This window comes from Cavia porcellus, unplaced genomic scaffold, assembly GCF_034190915.1.
Source record: "Cavia porcellus strain 051 isolate PalLab524CR breed Dunkin Hartley unplaced genomic scaffold, mCavPor4.1 scaffold_9, whole genome shotgun sequence".
Classification (NCBI taxonomy): Eukaryota; Metazoa; Chordata; class Mammalia; order Rodentia; family Caviidae; genus Cavia; species Cavia porcellus.
Window position 1 is genome coordinate 4,170,329 of NW_026947492.1, and position 17,022 is coordinate 4,187,350.

General features: G+C 37.7%; 1 protein-coding gene across 6 annotated transcripts in view; it reads right to left on the reverse strand.

Annotated features, from left to right (window-relative positions):
* The window catches only part of Ppp2r1b (protein phosphatase 2 scaffold subunit Abeta), a 36,388-nt gene that overhangs the window by 10,216 nt on the left and 9,150 nt on the right, over positions 1-17,022 (reverse strand). For 3 of the 6 annotated variants that reach the window (XM_063255732.1, XM_013155462.3, XM_063255730.1), the window contains exons 6-14: positions 15,061-15,216; positions 14,748-14,862; positions 14,304-14,374; positions 13,786-13,920; positions 12,637-12,810; positions 9,539-9,599; positions 4,876-5,030; positions 4,271-4,413; positions 3,794-3,885 (exon numbers count right to left, since the gene is read on the reverse strand). In XM_063255732.1, coding sequence (XP_063111802.1) covers positions 3,794-3,885; positions 4,271-4,413; positions 4,876-5,030; positions 9,539-9,599; positions 12,637-12,810; positions 13,786-13,920; positions 14,304-14,374; positions 14,748-14,862; positions 15,061-15,216 — 1,102 coding nt within the window. Of the gene's footprint in view, positions 1-166; positions 3,373-3,793; positions 3,886-4,270; positions 4,414-4,875; positions 5,031-9,538; positions 9,600-12,636; positions 12,811-13,785; positions 13,921-14,303; positions 14,375-14,747; positions 14,863-15,060; positions 15,217-17,022 lie in introns of those variants that run through there. The other 3 variants (XR_010049619.1, XM_005004988.4, XM_003472836.5) reach the window with 3 other exon arrangements.

Consider the following 17,022-nt stretch of genomic DNA (forward strand, 5'->3'; position numbering starts at 1 on the left):
TTTGATACTATACACTAGTCTATTATTCTTATTTAAAAAAAAAAAAAAAGACACACCTTTGGGTTTGTATCTCCTTGGCAGCACAGAGAAACAAGAGCTGACCTCTTACGCCCATGAAGTTTAAACTCCACACAAATTATAGAAAGAAACACTAAGGTGAATTCCATTACTGACGAAGACATTTTTATTAGCATATATTGTGTCTTAGCTTCACTTTCCTAACAAACCAAATAATGGATACAAGCTGCCTAAGATGAAAAACAATAGTAATATATGTTTGAGGCAATCAGACAAATTCAAAAACAATTATTCCCTGAGCTGAAGAACTGGAAAAGGGCCACATGTAGTCTGTTTCCTAAGAAAAGAAAAATCTTTAATTTGTGTCCATGTGAGATGGAGGTAAGTCGGTGTCTTTGATGACTGTTCCAGGCATTCATAAGATGACAGACTTCAGAAATACATTCATTGAACATTTCTATGGAGCATATTACACTGAACAAGGCACTGGAAATACAGGAAATAACTCAACAAAAATGCTTGCTCTCAGAACTCCTAAAATTTGTATTTTAGAGAAATTAAGTCAGGATAAAACTGTGCTATGTGTGATGGTGAACACCTGTAATCCCAGCACTGTGGGAGGCTGGGGCAGGAGGAATGCAAATTCAAACCCAGCCTGGGCAACTTACTGAGACGTTGTCTCCCAAACAAAAAAAAACTCTTGGGAGCATAGCTCAGCGTTAAGGCCCTGAGTTCAATCCCTATACTGAGGGAAAGACAAAGGCAAGTAGTCATGCAGGCTGGTGCACCATATAGTATTTGCAAAGCTAAACAGAAAACTGAGCAGAGGATTTAGCTTAGCAGCACGAATGCCTTGGCAAATGCAAAGTCTTGAGTTCTACCCTGATATAAAAAGAAAACTTAATGGAGTCCAGGTATCTGAGAGCAGCTTGGCAACACAGTGACCCCATGTTTAAAGAAAAGGGAAACAAGTATGTAGGAAAATGGTTGTTATAACCCAAAGAACAACTCTTCTCAACAGTAACAAAGGAGATCGTGCTGAGCTCTACAGCCCATGACTGAAAAAGCAGTGCTTTAACAGTCAGAACTAAACTAAACACACGGGCTCCCCAGTAGGGAACACAGAAAGTTTCATGTCTCTCCCCAAACCAACAGCATTTCTAACCAAACAAAGCAATGGTTCTAGTGCAAATCTCTTTCAAGGACCAAGGCAACAGTCTCTCAAACATGAAATTCAAGAAGAACATAACCTCCAGGAATTTTTCTAAAAGACATAAAACTAAAACTTTACAGCATAATAGTTTAGGGTATTAAAATGAGAATGTAGGAAAGATTTCTGCTTACAAAAATACTTATTCCTTGTCCCAATAAAACAGAAATTTAGTACAAGGTAATTTTACAGTTTAAAATACAGAATATTTAAAATTCCTCTTCTGTTTTTCTAAAGTAAGACAACTTCAAAGTATTTAGTCAACTTGGTTTTATGCAACTGTTTAATGTACACAGTTTTACAGAAGTCTTTGGGTCTTCACAAAACACAACAGAGCTTATTAGATTTAAAAGAACTTGTGAATGAAATCCACAATTCAAAAGCCAAAATGGAAACATCAAAATACATAGCAAGATGCAATGAGAGAAAATATCAATAAACTACAATAACTAAAAGTCTTTGGAGACAGGTGTGGTCACATACATCTGTATCAACACTCAGGAGGCAGAGGCAGGAGGACTGCCACATGTTTGAGATCAGCCCAGGGCTACACAGTGAGTTCAAGGCCAGCCTGAACTATATAGCAAGACCTGTAGCCAAAAAAAAAAAAAAGGGAAGAAAGAAATTAAAAAATAAATAAATACATAGAATCCAAGATGCCTGTAATCCAAGCACTTAGGAGGCTGAGGCAGGAGGACCACTGCAAGTTCAAGGCCGGCCTGGGCTACAAAGTGAGTTCAAGGACAGCCTGAATTACACAGCATAACCATGTCTCAAAAAAGACCAAAAAAAAAGTCACTAAAAACACACAGTGAGGTTGATGATGTGATAACATGAAACATGCATAAATTTTTAAGAAACAATATTTAAATTTCCTATGAAATACAAATGTATATATTTCCAAGACAAAAAACATACTGAATTCATTAAAACAATACAACAACCCCTCAGATACACATCTTCATGGCTAGCATGTGATACAATTGAAGAGTGATTGGTAAGTACCGTGTCACTAGGTAAAATGGGTGCTTTCAAAAGACAGCACTGGAATTGTTTAGTTCAGTGTTCCACAGCTACTACAAATGTTTCACAAAGCCTTTGGCTTAACCCAGTATCCTAAATTTCAGAAGAAATTACTGAGATTCTACTGTAAAAGTAGAAAACCAAGTATTTTAAGTAAGATTCCAGTATTATTCACACCAAAAAATTAGCAATGAAAGTTCAGTTTGGAAAACTACTGTACAAGGTAGCAATGACAAATGCTAATTCCGCTGAAGCAGAGCCGGTAAAGAATAGGAAATCCACATACTATTACCAGCAGTTCCTAAGAGTCAAAAGACAAAACTGCAATGTTATTAATGACACAGTAAAACTTCCACTTATTAGGAAGCATGAAAGTTCCTTAGGAGAAAAGAATAAATTTTGGAAGTCTGGCCCAGTTTTAACATTTCAACATCACATGCTAGCTGCAACATCCATCCAGCCATCTGGCTTCTCAATGACATGATTATAGTCACAACTGAAGAAAAGGAAAGTAACCCATACACTAACCCAGAGCTTCCAACTCCCAGTTCACGTGAGATACTGATGCAGATCATCTTACTCCAGGAAAACGGCTTTCACTACAGTCATTTCTCAATGATCTCCCAAGTAGAGAATTTAGAAAGTAAGTTATTATACACCATGTACCTTTAATTTTAGAATGGAGAGGCACACAGATATATGTAAACAGTAAAAGAATCATTCCACTTCATCTATCGATCCAAACCATCCAGGCTTTATCTGGAATATTAAGCAGCTGGCACCTGACCAATAGTGAGAATGTAAGAGCCCAGATGGTGCTAGAAAACCTAGAGAGACAATCAAGAGATGACTGTACCAAGTATCAGGAACTGGGCAGTAAGAATAGCTTAAATAATTATGCCAACACAAAGGTGAGGGAAAAAAACAATCCTTTTTCATCTTTAGAAAAAAAAAAATCACGTCATTGAAATTTGACTTTAAGCAGCTGTCATTTGCTTGGATGTAGTCTTGAAGGTTTCCCATTTTTGCTGCACCCCATTTAAGAAAATATTCCCTAGAATCTGTGTTAAGAATTTAGTGAAGGCTTCTCTCTCCTGTTCCTCATTATGCCAACGCAAGAACTGGAAAATTCCAAACAAAATAGGTTAATAGTACAGAAAATTCATGAATGATAAATCTACATGAACATTAAACCATGTAACAATGATCCAAATACGCAAGACCAAAATCTTTTCATTACTATCAGTTTCTTCATTCTTCCAGACTAATCAATAGCTACACTTTAAAAACTTAAGCCCAAACTAAAACTGCTTTGCCAATAAGGTTCATAATGCTTCCCCATCTTAGACATGAACTAAAAAAAAATGGCTTTGCTCACTCAGGATAGAGTGCTAGATCAAGAGGTTCCTAACCACAGAGGGGCCCCAGTATTCCACGAATTTCCTATCCCCATTTCTCCTCCTGCGTGTCACCCTGACCAATCCCCACTACTCACACAGCAAAGATGAATCTCCCTTCAAGTCAGAAAACGGAAATACATACCACTTATAGCTTCCTGTGCAAAATATTTGACATCCATGTCTTCATCTTGACCTAACTTCTGTAATACCAGTTTAACTTCCCCCTGCAAAGCACTAAAATTCAAAAGTATTATCTGTGAAAAGCAGTCTCATGTACCAGAGAAATCTCTTTGATACACATGCTTTCAGGTATTATCTGTAGGCTCTACTGATAACTTTTAAAGCTTAAAATAAGAAATATTTTTAAACACTTATAAACTTGGAAAATACTCTAAATAATTTCCAAAGTCCTTAGCAAAATTAGCTTTGAACAATGATCTGCATATACACAGAGTTTTAATATTGAAGAGTGGACATCCTCAAAAAATGGTTGTTCAAATATTTGTTTTTAAATCCTTATCTATGTAAAGTGAGAATCACTGAACTTAATTTTAGTTATTACTCCCCACTATAAGGTCACAGTTAAAATACACTTTTAACAATAACACTAAAATCTTACTCAGTGTCTAGAAGTGGCCCAATTTTTTGAAGCGATTTGGCCACATTGAAACGAACATTTGCTACTTGATCTCCTGCCATTTTTAATACGATGGGCAGCATTTGCTTAGTGGTTATTTCCCGACCACAGGCTTCAGACAGTGCCTGGAAAAATAAACAAGATGGCACACTTAAAACATTTTTTTTTAAAATTCTGAAATCTAGCAAGACAAATCAATATTTCATAAGAAAATAACTGACCAACAGAAAACTATTTCTAGTTTAAGCATCTAAATTTAGAGATACACATGTAGCATTCAAAAATCAGAACTAGATCAGAATTCACAACTAAGCTGCAACTTTTAAAGTACTACCAAAAATTTTAGCATGAACTTTTTTTTGGTACTGAGGATCAAACTCAAAACCTCATGCCTGCCAGCCAGGTACTTACAGCACTAAATCCCCAGCTACAGCAAGAATTTTAAAATCACCATTTTCTCTTATCTCTTACATTCTAAACTAATCAGCATAAAAATATATTGCAAATGGAAAACTGTGTATTTCAAAATTCAGAAATTCTTGTGCTAATGGTAAGTGCTTTAATGCCTGAGCCAACAAAATACTTACATTAATGCAGAACAAAGTGGTCATTCTATGCAAGTAATTAGGATCATTTGCCATTACCAGCACTTTTGGAACTATGGTATTTTGAGCCCACTCTGTACCAAACTTCTGAACTAATTTCATGAGGTTGTTGGTGGCAGCTTCTCGGATGGCATACACTGCAGAAGAGGTCAAGAGCACAGCCTCGTTTGACTTACATCAACATAAAATGTTGGCCAAACACACAAGCACAAGAATGTTCATGCACAATTCATACTAACTTATTAACAGTTCTGAAATACTTATTTTTGAGGAAAAGGGATGTTAGGATTTTGTTCTATATATCACCAATTAATTAACAAACAGAAGTACCTATTAGGTTCTATGCATTACAGAAAAAGACACTTGCCCTCAAAGATCATGTACTCGGGATGGGGCTGTAAACCACTTGCCTACTATGCACACAGCCTTGGATTCAACATCCTGTATCAGGAAAAAAATCATAAACTCTATGTACTCTTATCAGAAAAATGAGAGCTAGGATACTCCAGAAAGTGTAGGACCAGTTAACACAAAGTGCAGCACAGTATAGTAAAGACTGGTGACTCATAGTTTGGGTTTAAAGAAGGAACAAGGGAGCTCTGGGAAGGAGGCACTGCACGGGTGATGAAGACAAGGAGGATCTGCATCAGTAGAGGGAAGGGGGAGGAATTCCTGCAAAGGAAAAATAAAAACTATCCAGCACAAAAACAAAAACACCTGAATCTGTAAGACTGGAGAGTTAGTTAGAGAAGGTGCAGACCACTGAACACTTTGAAAGATCAATTTAAGTAGGGTGTGGTGGCACACACCTGTAATCTCAGCACTCAGGAGGTCTGCCATGGGTCTGAGACCAGCTTCGGATACAACAGTGAGTTCAAGGCCTAGTCTGAACCGCAGAGTGAAACTCATCCCAAAACAGAAAACAAAACTCATCCCAAAACAAAAGTTAAATTTATGCTTGATAAGAGAAATAAAGCGTTTTTTACAAGCAAATGTGTGGCCTGATGACAAATGTTGTATTTTGACAAGCCTGTCCAGCAATGATAAAGAGAATAGCTAAAGAGAAGTTGTCGGGGAGATCCTTCAGAGGACACTGTGGTCATTTACCCACCACTAAATAAAAACTTGGTACCAACTTGCTTCTTTTCTATTAAAAATGTTTAGGTGGAGACAAGATGTTGAATGTCTTCTGTAAATAAACGCACCTCCCTTAACATCTAATAATTCCCTATAAAACCACTTATCAAAGACATCATTAATCTAGATCACAAAGGTCTGAGCTATTATCCTGACACAATTAGTTGTTATGCGCATTCAGGAATAGACAAACTTTTACTTCACTTCACAGGTCCAGAAAGTCTCAAACTTTGGGTTTAATGTAACACATAAGGCTGGCAGGTACTGAGGCCTCACTCTGCTTCTCTCTCCAAGCAGACCCAACATTTAAGGATCTACTTACTGTAGGACAGGGGTCCAAGCCATAGCCCTGAACCTAATGGCAGTAACCCATGGCCCAAGTGCCACAGCCCCAGCGGGCTCTTTGTATCACTGAAAGCCATCACTACCCAGGACTATAAAAGGCTCCAGCGAGGAAACACCCAACTCTTCTCAATATATGGACGCCTCTGGGCAGTGAAGTGAGGAAAACAGCAAAGACAGCACAGCCAAGTAGCAGCCCAATTTCTCACCCGTGCTTAAAATCGCCCGAATCTCTGAGCAGCACCTCATTAAGATAACCCAGAAGCACTCTCCAAGGAGCAAGCGCAAGTCGCCATTTTACCAGACAGACACATTCTTTCCTTCCTATGTTCCTTTCTTTTCTGGTACCAGGAATGGAACTCAGGACCTTGAGCTTACCAAGAACTGTGCCTCGGGGCTATATTCCCATCCTTCAGTCTTTAAACCCAAATCCCTTCCTGGCTCTTCCCTTTAAAGTGGCATCTGTGTTTCTTCCTCTACTCACCGTTTTATAATACACTTGAGATTTTTCTCATGAAGGCCATTACTATAGAAAGGGAGCATAACTAGCAATCAAGCACGTACGTACTTAAGCCTTGGCACAGACCTTAACTGCACTCAACTCTACGTGGCCAGATGTCTGCTATCTTCTTAGCTTCTCTCAAGTCTGTCGAAAAATGCAAACTACTTCACAGTCCTGCCTGTTTTTTCTACTTGTTTTGTCTGTCTGTCTCCCCTACCCCTCAAGGTCTGGCTTGTCTCTTAAGGTTTCTTTATATCTAACTATTAACCAGGGGGAAATTTTTTCAAAAAAAAATCAGTGATCACAATATAACACTTAAAATATTCAAAAGCAACGTTTTTCTTCAAACTATAAAACAACAAAAATCCTAAAATAAAACACAACAGCAAAATAAAAAATCCCTATGATCTATTAACAAAGCAACTGCCATTTCACTGGTTCAAAGAATTCTTACAGCTCACACTTTGGTATGCTGCTGCATTAAAGGAAGAATCTCTTCTCAAATTGGAAGAAAATAATCCGAAGTGAGGAAGGAGTAACTAAAGTAGCTTAGAGACAGCAATCTAATTAGACAGCTGTCAGGAATTTAATTCTTTGTAGCATTTTAGAACTTAAAAATTCCCCAAACTAAACTGTCTTCACCACTTAGCAGTTTACCCCAAGCAGAAACTATCCTGAACATCATTGGGGTGGAGTTGACTCTAGTTTTGAGTGAATGTGAAAAGAATATTTTTATATTTCCTGTTAAGTTACCACATAAAAACTAACAAACAATATGCAATTTTTGGTCATCCTGTATTTAAACTATTGGAATGATAAGTGGTTAATCCAGAATGCCAGCTTTCAAAGCAGTACAAAATGATCTGCTGGCATGCCATTCCCACCAACAATATTGATGGGAAATAACGTAAATATTTTTTTAAATGGAAAAAAAAAGTCATTTCTTTCCTATGATTTGCAAATTTTAAGTTTTATTTGAAGAGATAACTTTAAAGAAAAAAATAGAGAAGTAGTCTTTCAATCTAGTTTGAAACACTGGAAGCACCCTCCCCATACACATGCCCTAACAGACTAACACAGTATTTACTTTTCACACTGGTAACCATATGAGCTCCCACATGATACTTCACATGTGTTGCAGGAAGGAGGGGGTTTATTTTACTGAGCGTTGAACTCAGCCTTTACACTCAGCCACATCTGCAGCTTTTTCTTTTTCTTGGAGATAGGTTCTCACTATGTAGTTCAAGTTGGCAATGAGCTCACCATGTAGCCCAAATGGCCTGGAACTCACTCCAATTTCCCTGCCTTGTCTTCCTGAGTGCTGGGATTACAGGTGTGTGCCTATAATGCCCAGCTTCTTTGTATTTACCGAGACAGGGCCTTGTTCACATCACTGAATTATTCAGGCTGCGTTCAAACTCTCAATCCTCCTGTCTGAACCTCCCAGAGTACTGAGATTACAGGCATTCACTATTATGCCCCGCACTCAAAACCACCTACATAAGCAGACACAAGCATCCTCATTCTTTGCAATTACCCAGGCATAATCACTCACGAACAAACAAACTCAATACATATATAAAGCATATACAGGATACTGTGAAACTCAAACAGCATGCTTATCAAATCCACCAAAACATGGAACAAACAGCAAACCCACTTAGGACAGGTCTAAGGTCACACTGAAGATGCCAAGTTTGCTTCTGGACCTAGCTGAGGGTATATCTTGTACCCACTGATGGTCTGGCAGACAAAAGAATATAGACACACTGCATGTCTACCTGAGATCTCTTAAGAGGTCATCTGCTCATTCCTGTGTCCTCTCTGACACAAAGCCACCCTCTCCTCGCCCTGTGGTGGCAGCAGCAGCCGCAGAGTGAGGGAGCAGGAAGTGAGTCTTCTTTTCCCTCTTTATCTCAATGCACGCCTGACTCTCCCGCTCCTAAGAACCTGTACTGCACTGCCCTGCAAGGAGGTACAGCCTCCTCCTCTATGTCACCAACTTGCTATGTCCTTCCATCCAGCCAGGCCTTTCACTTGATTTCAATCTATGTGTATCCCTACAGTTACTGAATACACTAATGACACCATGGCAAGCGGAAAACTCTGGGAATAAGGAAGTATATTAACAGACAGCCTGAAGGTCAGATGATACAGTAAATAAGAAACAATGCAAAGAGATTATTTAATGAAGAAAATAAACTTACGTTAGAAAAAACAGTGGGGCATCACGGTAAAGGCATGTAATCTGGCGCTTTGGGAGGCTGAAGCAGGAGGACTGCCGTAAGTACAAGCCAGCATGGACTACACAGCAAGACCACATCCCAGGGGAAAGAAAAAAGGCTGGGTATGGTGGCATATACCTGTAATCCCAGCACTTGGGTGGCAGAGGTTGGGGGATTGCTATGAGTTCAAGGCCAACCTGGGCTACAAAATTAATTCAAGGGCAGCCTGAATTACATAGCAAGATCCTATCTCAAAAAGACAAAAAATAAATCACAATTTTAAAAAAATGAAATTTAATCAAAGACTTTATTTTTCCCTATATTGTTAAGGCAAAATATGTGGTCAGATCAGGATTTTTTTCTAAAAGGAAATGAACACCATGAGAAATGCAAAAACATGGGTCTTCTATAATACTCTGTTTTGAATTTATCTACTCACCGTGGTCTACAAGCCAGGCCATGCATAAGGAATTCAGTTTTTCATCAAAAAATTCCATACCCTACAAACATAAAAAGTTTGATTAGCACACATCTCCAAAGTTTAGAAATCAAGATGCCCTATCTTCCTCCCTATCAGCTTTTTGAGACAGGGTCTTAGTATGTTGTCCAAATTGGTCTTAAACTCACTATACAGCCTAGGTTGGTCCCAGACTCTTGCCTCACACCCCCACCCCAGTACTGGGGTTACAGGTACATGTGCATGCACTATCATGCCCAATTAAAATGCTCTGTATGTATTACATAATGATTACACAATGAAACCTTTAAAACACTTATTTCCAGTTGGGGGGGGGGGCGTGGCACAGAACTGTAATCCTAGCACTTGGGAAGCTGAGACAGGTGGGTCTCATGAGTTTGAGGCCAGCCTGGACCACAAACTGAGTTTAAGGCCAGGCTGAACTACGGTCATAAAACAGAACAAAACAAACTTACTTCCAAATAAACTATATTCACAAAACAGTAGAAAAGGCTATCAGGAAGATTAATAAATTATAACCCTATTATTAAATAGAAATCATAAAGAAAAGCATGAGATGGCATCAGTCCTGCCAAGTACAAGAAAACAAGAGTGGCCAGAAGCCAGACACATCACATAATCAGTATTTCTGGAAAGACAGGAGAAAGCACTGGACAGAGAACAAAGCAGGTGCAAGGGCCCAGGGTAAGAGGTCCCTGTCTGGAGTCACAGGCAGCTCCACCTTAGCGCTCCCAGTCTCACTCCTCCACTCAATGGGAAGGCGCTCCCAGAGATGATTCACACTAACCTCTCACCCTGGTGAGAGCGCTGACATGTACTTTCTTGGCCCCTTTCTTGTATGTATGGTCTTTTGATTCTTTGAATTCTACAAAATTCATGACCAAGGATGATATATTTTACAGAGATACAATATAAAGTTCCCATGCTCTGAAAACAATAGTTGAATAGACAAAAAGGCTTTCTTACAGATCACTATGAATGGAATTGGGCCGATATTTATATTACCATGTCAGCTCTAAAAAGATTTCTTAATTTAGGGTTGAAAAGTCTCCATCAGTCGTAATTAACTTTTATTTTCTAATTTTCTGTGGTTTAATTTTTTATTTACTCACCATGATCTGTAAGCTAGGAAACATAGTCTTGAGAGAATTTTATAAATTAATTGGTAAAGAAAATCCTTACACATAAAAAATGTAACTAACAAGGAGCACAAATTATAAAACAAAATGTTTGTGACTGACGCATGTCACCCATGCCATACAGGTAGAAGGCAGCCAAAGGCACCATCTGCTCTGCTTCCAAACTGCTTTGCATGACTAGCAGCCCTTGGGTGTCTTCCAGGCCTAGGAGCAAAGGCTGAAAAATGGAACTAAAATTCACTCTCCTTTCCTGAGAGTTGTCTGTCTTCAGCAAACTCATAGCTGCTTTCCACTAGGGAGAGTAATTTGTGACAACCACCAGTAAAGAACAGAAATGAAAAAAAAAAAAAGAACAGAAATGACCCTGGGCATTTACAAGTGACAATGGAAAATTTTGACACAATAACTTTAAACCTATTAGATATATTGTCAGGCTGGGGATTTAGCTCAGTGGCATAAGCACCTGACTTGTAAGCAGGCGGTCGTGAGTTCAATCCCCAGTACCGACAATAAAAAAATAAATAAATAGATATACTGTCAACTTTGCCATCCATTTTCAAGAACACAGTATTTCAAATTTTGTAAAACATGAAATACCACAGACATCCACAAGATATATTTTCACAAGCGAAATGTACCAAAATTAACAATATAAATTCAGTGGTCTAAGAAAAAAATACACAGGGCTGGGGATTTAGCTCAGCAGCATAAGCGCCTGCCTTGCAAGCACATGGTCGTGAGTTCAATCCCCAGTACTGACAAAGAAAAACATACACAAACCTCATACTCTATGATCTGAAAGAAACCGAAGAGGGGCAAGGATGGGAGGAGTGGGTACTGCAGTATCAGCAATAAACTGATATATTATGAGACTTCTCAAAAAAAGTATTTCTCAGGTATTTGTTTATTTCATAATTGACAAATGTCAAGTGCCTAATTAATAACAGGTTTATTTCATAATTGACAAATGTCAAGTGCCTAATTAATAACAGGTATCACAGTAGCCACCAGAAATAAAACAGCAAACACAGTTCCTGTATTGTCTATCTCCTCAACTAGACTATAACGGACAGTCACAATATCTTGAAGTGTTACCAACATGTCAAGGGCACCTTGTGAAAAAGAAAGAAGGATGTAATATAAAGCCTAACTCTGTAATTTTAAGTACAGTGGTTACTAGTTAGAGTAAAACTGACCATAAAACTCAAAACAGTAAGAGAGAACATGATAAAGCTAACTTTGGCCAAAATAACTAGCATTACAAGGTTTTCTTTATGTTGATTCTTCAACTCTCTAATCAGAATGTAGGAAAAGTGGTTCCTAGGGGCAGCTTGCTTAGAAAACAGGCAAACAGAGGAAAGGTGTCTTTGAACAAAAACCAAAACCGATGCCCACTGTGCCCGCTCTTCCACGGTGGCCCACCTCGGGCTAGACGTACTTTCTCCTACTTTTTCTTGCCTCACATTCACTTGGTAGAGCCTGCTTTAGTTCTTAAGTCAGATAGGCGTTAAATAATTACAGCTTATGTTTAACTTACCAAGAAACTGATTACACACTTCTTTTTACATACTCTCAATATGTATCGCAGATTGATCTTGAATTTGCCCAGGCTGGCCTCAAACTCATGGCTATCTTCCTGCCTCAGCCTGCCAAGTGCTAGGATTACAGGTATATATCACCATGCTTGGCAAGAAACACTCTTCTATGGTTTGTTGTTAGGTGGCGGTAAGGTGAAACATTTTAGAATACCTTTCTGTTACAAGTTAAATGCACTAATACAAAAACAAACAAACATCCAAAGGCAAGAAGGCCTAAATGCATCTAAAGAAACAGAACCATGGAAGGGTATGCAGGCCTCCTACTTGTCAGGGCACATCTCCACTCTGACACTGCCCTTTGGTTTATGAAGCATATACTCACCAGCTGGCCCGCCAGCAGTGGCATATACTCAATGATAGCCAGCCGCACCCGCCACTTGGCATCCTCAGCCAGTTCCACTATGGCAGGAAGGAGAGACTGAGAGAGTTGACGGATTCCAATGACTTCATTAACACAATCCAAATTGGAGATGATATTCAAACGAACCTCAGGACACTGTAAGTACACATTATACCTTCTGTGCAAAATTTTTCTGTCATAATACAGTACAAACTGCTAAGTAAATTTTCAAATCAGAAAGTTAAAACTCTGGTTAAAAACAGAGAGGGGGATGCCCTGAGGCTATAGTTAAATGAACAAGTACTCACCTAACAGTCTAAAACCATGGGTTTAATCCTATTCACCACAAAAAGTACAGCCTTAAAGTATACTGAATATTGAGTATACCAATAAGTCACGACACATAAATATAACTGATCCTAAGTCTATGAGATGGTAAAAAGCACAGGCTCAGGAACTGAATTACATGTACTCAAATCTATCTGCCACTGCTAAGGCTTCAGACAAGTTATTTTATCTCTGTGTCTCAACTTCTTCATCTGAAAAATGGAAATAGTAAATCTTATGCAGATTATAACAATAATGCAAAGTATTCAGCATCACAGTCATACTTGATACATATTAATCAATAAATGTCAGGTACCATTACAATTCTTATATTAAACTTAAATAAAAGATGCTTTTAAGCAAAGATCAGTTTTAAAAGAACCAGTGAACATAAAGCAAAATCATGCAAAATCTCATGCAGAGAAGATAGACAGATTTTTTTTTTTAATGGCAGCACAGTTTTATTAAAGACAGGAAAAGAAACAGGCTCTTCAGAGCAAGTTTCAGCCAAGAAAAAGGCGATAAAGAAGTACCTCTCACAGCATGAGGGCAGGCCGCTATTCAAGAGCTATTGCAGCGGCCTGGGTGGATATTTTGAGGTTTGCTTTAATGCGTTTCCACATCCATTTTCTGAGGAAATTATAACCTCAAATCCAAACATAAAGACTGTCATGTTTATGACTTTTTCAAATTTATGATTTTTAAAAAAATTAATTCCCATATTTTGGGTCCTATTTTAATAAAACTCAAATCCAAAATCTTATCAAATTGATGACCATCAAAAACAACAGAAATTATACTCACCTCATCCTTTAACTGAGCTAAAAAAAGAGGAAGAAGATGTTCAATAGTATTCTCCTTGCCCAAAATGGTAGATAATCCCATAATTACAGAAGCTAAAGCTGTTTTGACATGTTGGTTGGTATCAGACACTAATTCCTAAAATAAAATCAAAATTATAACTTTAGGGTTATGAGTTTGATCCCCAGTAAAAAAAAATTATAAATTTCATTTTTGCAATGTAACAGAAATCTCCACACCACTTCCCAAGGATCGTAAACGTAACACTGTTTCAACATAAACTAGCTGGTAGTGTTTCTTCAGACCATGTTAGATAACAGATCAAAGCGTAAAACAGCATTTTATAATTATAATAGGTATAGATAAGTGATTAATAATAATGTGATAATTTGACAACTGTTCCATTTATCTCTTATTCATCTTTAAACTACAAGGGTTTTAAGGTTTAAAAAAAAACACTAGGGTAATGTTTACCTTTAGGTAGGGTAGAGTTAAACAAAATAAACTGAAGTTACATTTACCTTTATATATGGCAAAATCTGATTCATAATTATAGTCTCTCTATCTTCAGAAGGCAAGTTCTCACAAAGTTCTAAAAGAAGACAAATAGGAAATAAAATACTTTTATAGAATCATTTACAAGAAACAAAACAAGAACTATAACCAAGTGTTAAAAACGGTTACAAGTTAAATCACATCATATATTTACACAAATGAGCTATGAGGGGGAAAATGACAGTCTAAATCAACCTATCAATCTAACCTGTAAATGCATTTATAACAGAAATGTGATAAAATGGCTTAGTTTGAAATGCAAAGATTTATATGACAACGTGGTATTTTCACACAAGGAAATTATCTCTATTTGAGACATTTTCTGTAAAACAAAATGTACAAAATTTACTGCTATAAAATAAAAAAACACCAAAATGAATGACATTACAACGCAAATTGAACAGTCTAACCTTTTACTTTGTGAGCAGCAGCTGCTCGGACTTCAGCTTCACAATCTTTAAGTAGGTTCTGGAATGCAGGGATGAGGTCATTTAGGGTGATTTTAGGACCCACCGCTTTCTGGAGCTTTAAAGAAATTTGTACAAGTTTTAATATATCTAACAAAATAATTAGTAAGAAAAAAACTAATCTTCAAATATTTATTTTTGCCATCACACTGTCCTTTCAACAGAATTACTGTAGAAATTTTTGGTGTAACAGTTAATCTGATGGGTTTCTGCTTTGATTTTCTAACACTTAAAAGTATCACTGCAATGATTTTACCTCTGAAAATTTGTCCGCTACCATATAGCGAACGCGCCAAGATTTATCTTCAGCTGCTTGTCGAAGGGTTGGCATTACCAAGACCTCAACATCATCCTGAGACAACAACTGGGCAATACTGACACAAGCTTCCACAGCTAGGAGGCGCACCGAGTCCTAAAGAGACAAATTTCTATTACAGCATTGTGTAGTGAGAGCCAAGGCAGACCTGTGTAGGATTGAAGTAGTGCTGTTGTGCATATTATTTAAAACAAAATAAAAAAACCAGCTACCCTACATGGGATTTCATGGCTTGACACAGCTGAATAGCTACCCCCAATGCATGGAACAGCATGTGAAAGCCATAAAGATAGCAATGACTTTGTTCTAAAGTAAAAGGAAAATTATCTTGGCTGCAGTGCAGAGCTTTTATTTTAAAACAATAAGAAAATGTAAAGATAAATAAAAAAACATTTAAAAAATACTTTCAGAGACGTTATAGTAAGTCAAAGGATAAAAATGAAAATTACACTTATAGAAATTATTTATCACATTAGAACAGAGAAAGGGGTCAGAGAAAATCAGGCAGAAATTCACAACAAGGGGGTTTAGCTCAGCAGCATAAGTGCCTGCTTGGCAAATGCAAAGTCGTGAGTTCAATTCCCGGCACCAAAAAAAAAAAAAAAATTACAACAAATGTAAAGTAATAAAAAAATGGATTTAAATGTTGAAGACTGCTAGGTGTGGAGGTGCACATCTGTAATCTCAATATTTGGAGGCTGAGGCAGGAGGCTCACCACGACCTCAAGGCCTGTCTGAGCTATATAGTACATTCAAAACCAGCCTGCACTACAAAACTTAAATAAATGTTGACGATCAAAAACAGACTGAATTTGAAGTCAGCATGACAAAAAAAAACAGCAGAAAAAATTAGAAAGACATGAAACTAATGAATTCAGAATTCCAGACATAAAATAACAAGTGCCAAAGTGACACCTATAAGTCCTCTGAGTTAGTGGAAATACACAATTGGAAACTGAGATGACCTGGGAATTACACATATATAAGCAGGAAGAGAAAAACACATGAACATAAAAGAACTCAGAAAAAACAGGACATAAAACGTAGATACAATTACCTTCCAGTATACAGATATAATCAGAGATGAGACTTCAACTTTCTAAACAGCACAAATTTTAATGATGTAAATCCACAATAACTCACACTTCTAATTCAAAGGAACAGGTGAAAAAGGCAGAACTAGGTTCTTGGTACTGGCTACACAGATATTTCTCAATTTTGAAAATAAAGCTAAATCAAGAAACTACTGTCATCTACTGAAATGTATGCCCACACTCAGCACTTCCCTTCCAGAACTCATTTTCTCCTCTACTCCTGTCCCTTCTCCCAGAATCCTCTCCATCTCAGCAATGACACCAGTCAACTGCTCAACCCAAACATCGAGATCTTGATCCCTCTTTTCTTCATCCAATACACCAGTATAAACTTTCTCAACTCCACTTACAAACCTTACAAGCAGATCCTTCCCACTGTAAGGCTCCTACCTGGCTTTTTTTTTTTTTTTTTTGGTAGTGGGGATCAAACTCACAACTGCGCGCTTGCAAGACAGGCACTTATATGCCGCTGAGCTAAATCCTAGCCTCCTACCTGGCTTTTTAAATTCTCATCCCTCCTCCAATTTAGTTTCCACCCAGAAGCCAGAATAATCTTTTGACAACATTAATTATATCATGTCATATCTCCACTCAGGTAGGTGTAGTCTACTGCACCTAAAAAGATACCCCAACTATATGCTGACTTAAAGAACTGGTTTTGTTACTTTCTTCTCCAACTCATCTCTTACCATTATCTCTCTCTAGAATACTATGTTCCAATCACAAGATCTTTATACTACATACCTGTCTTTTAAGAATTCTGTGCCTAACTACACAACAGGCGTTCAACATTCAATGAATGAGCCAA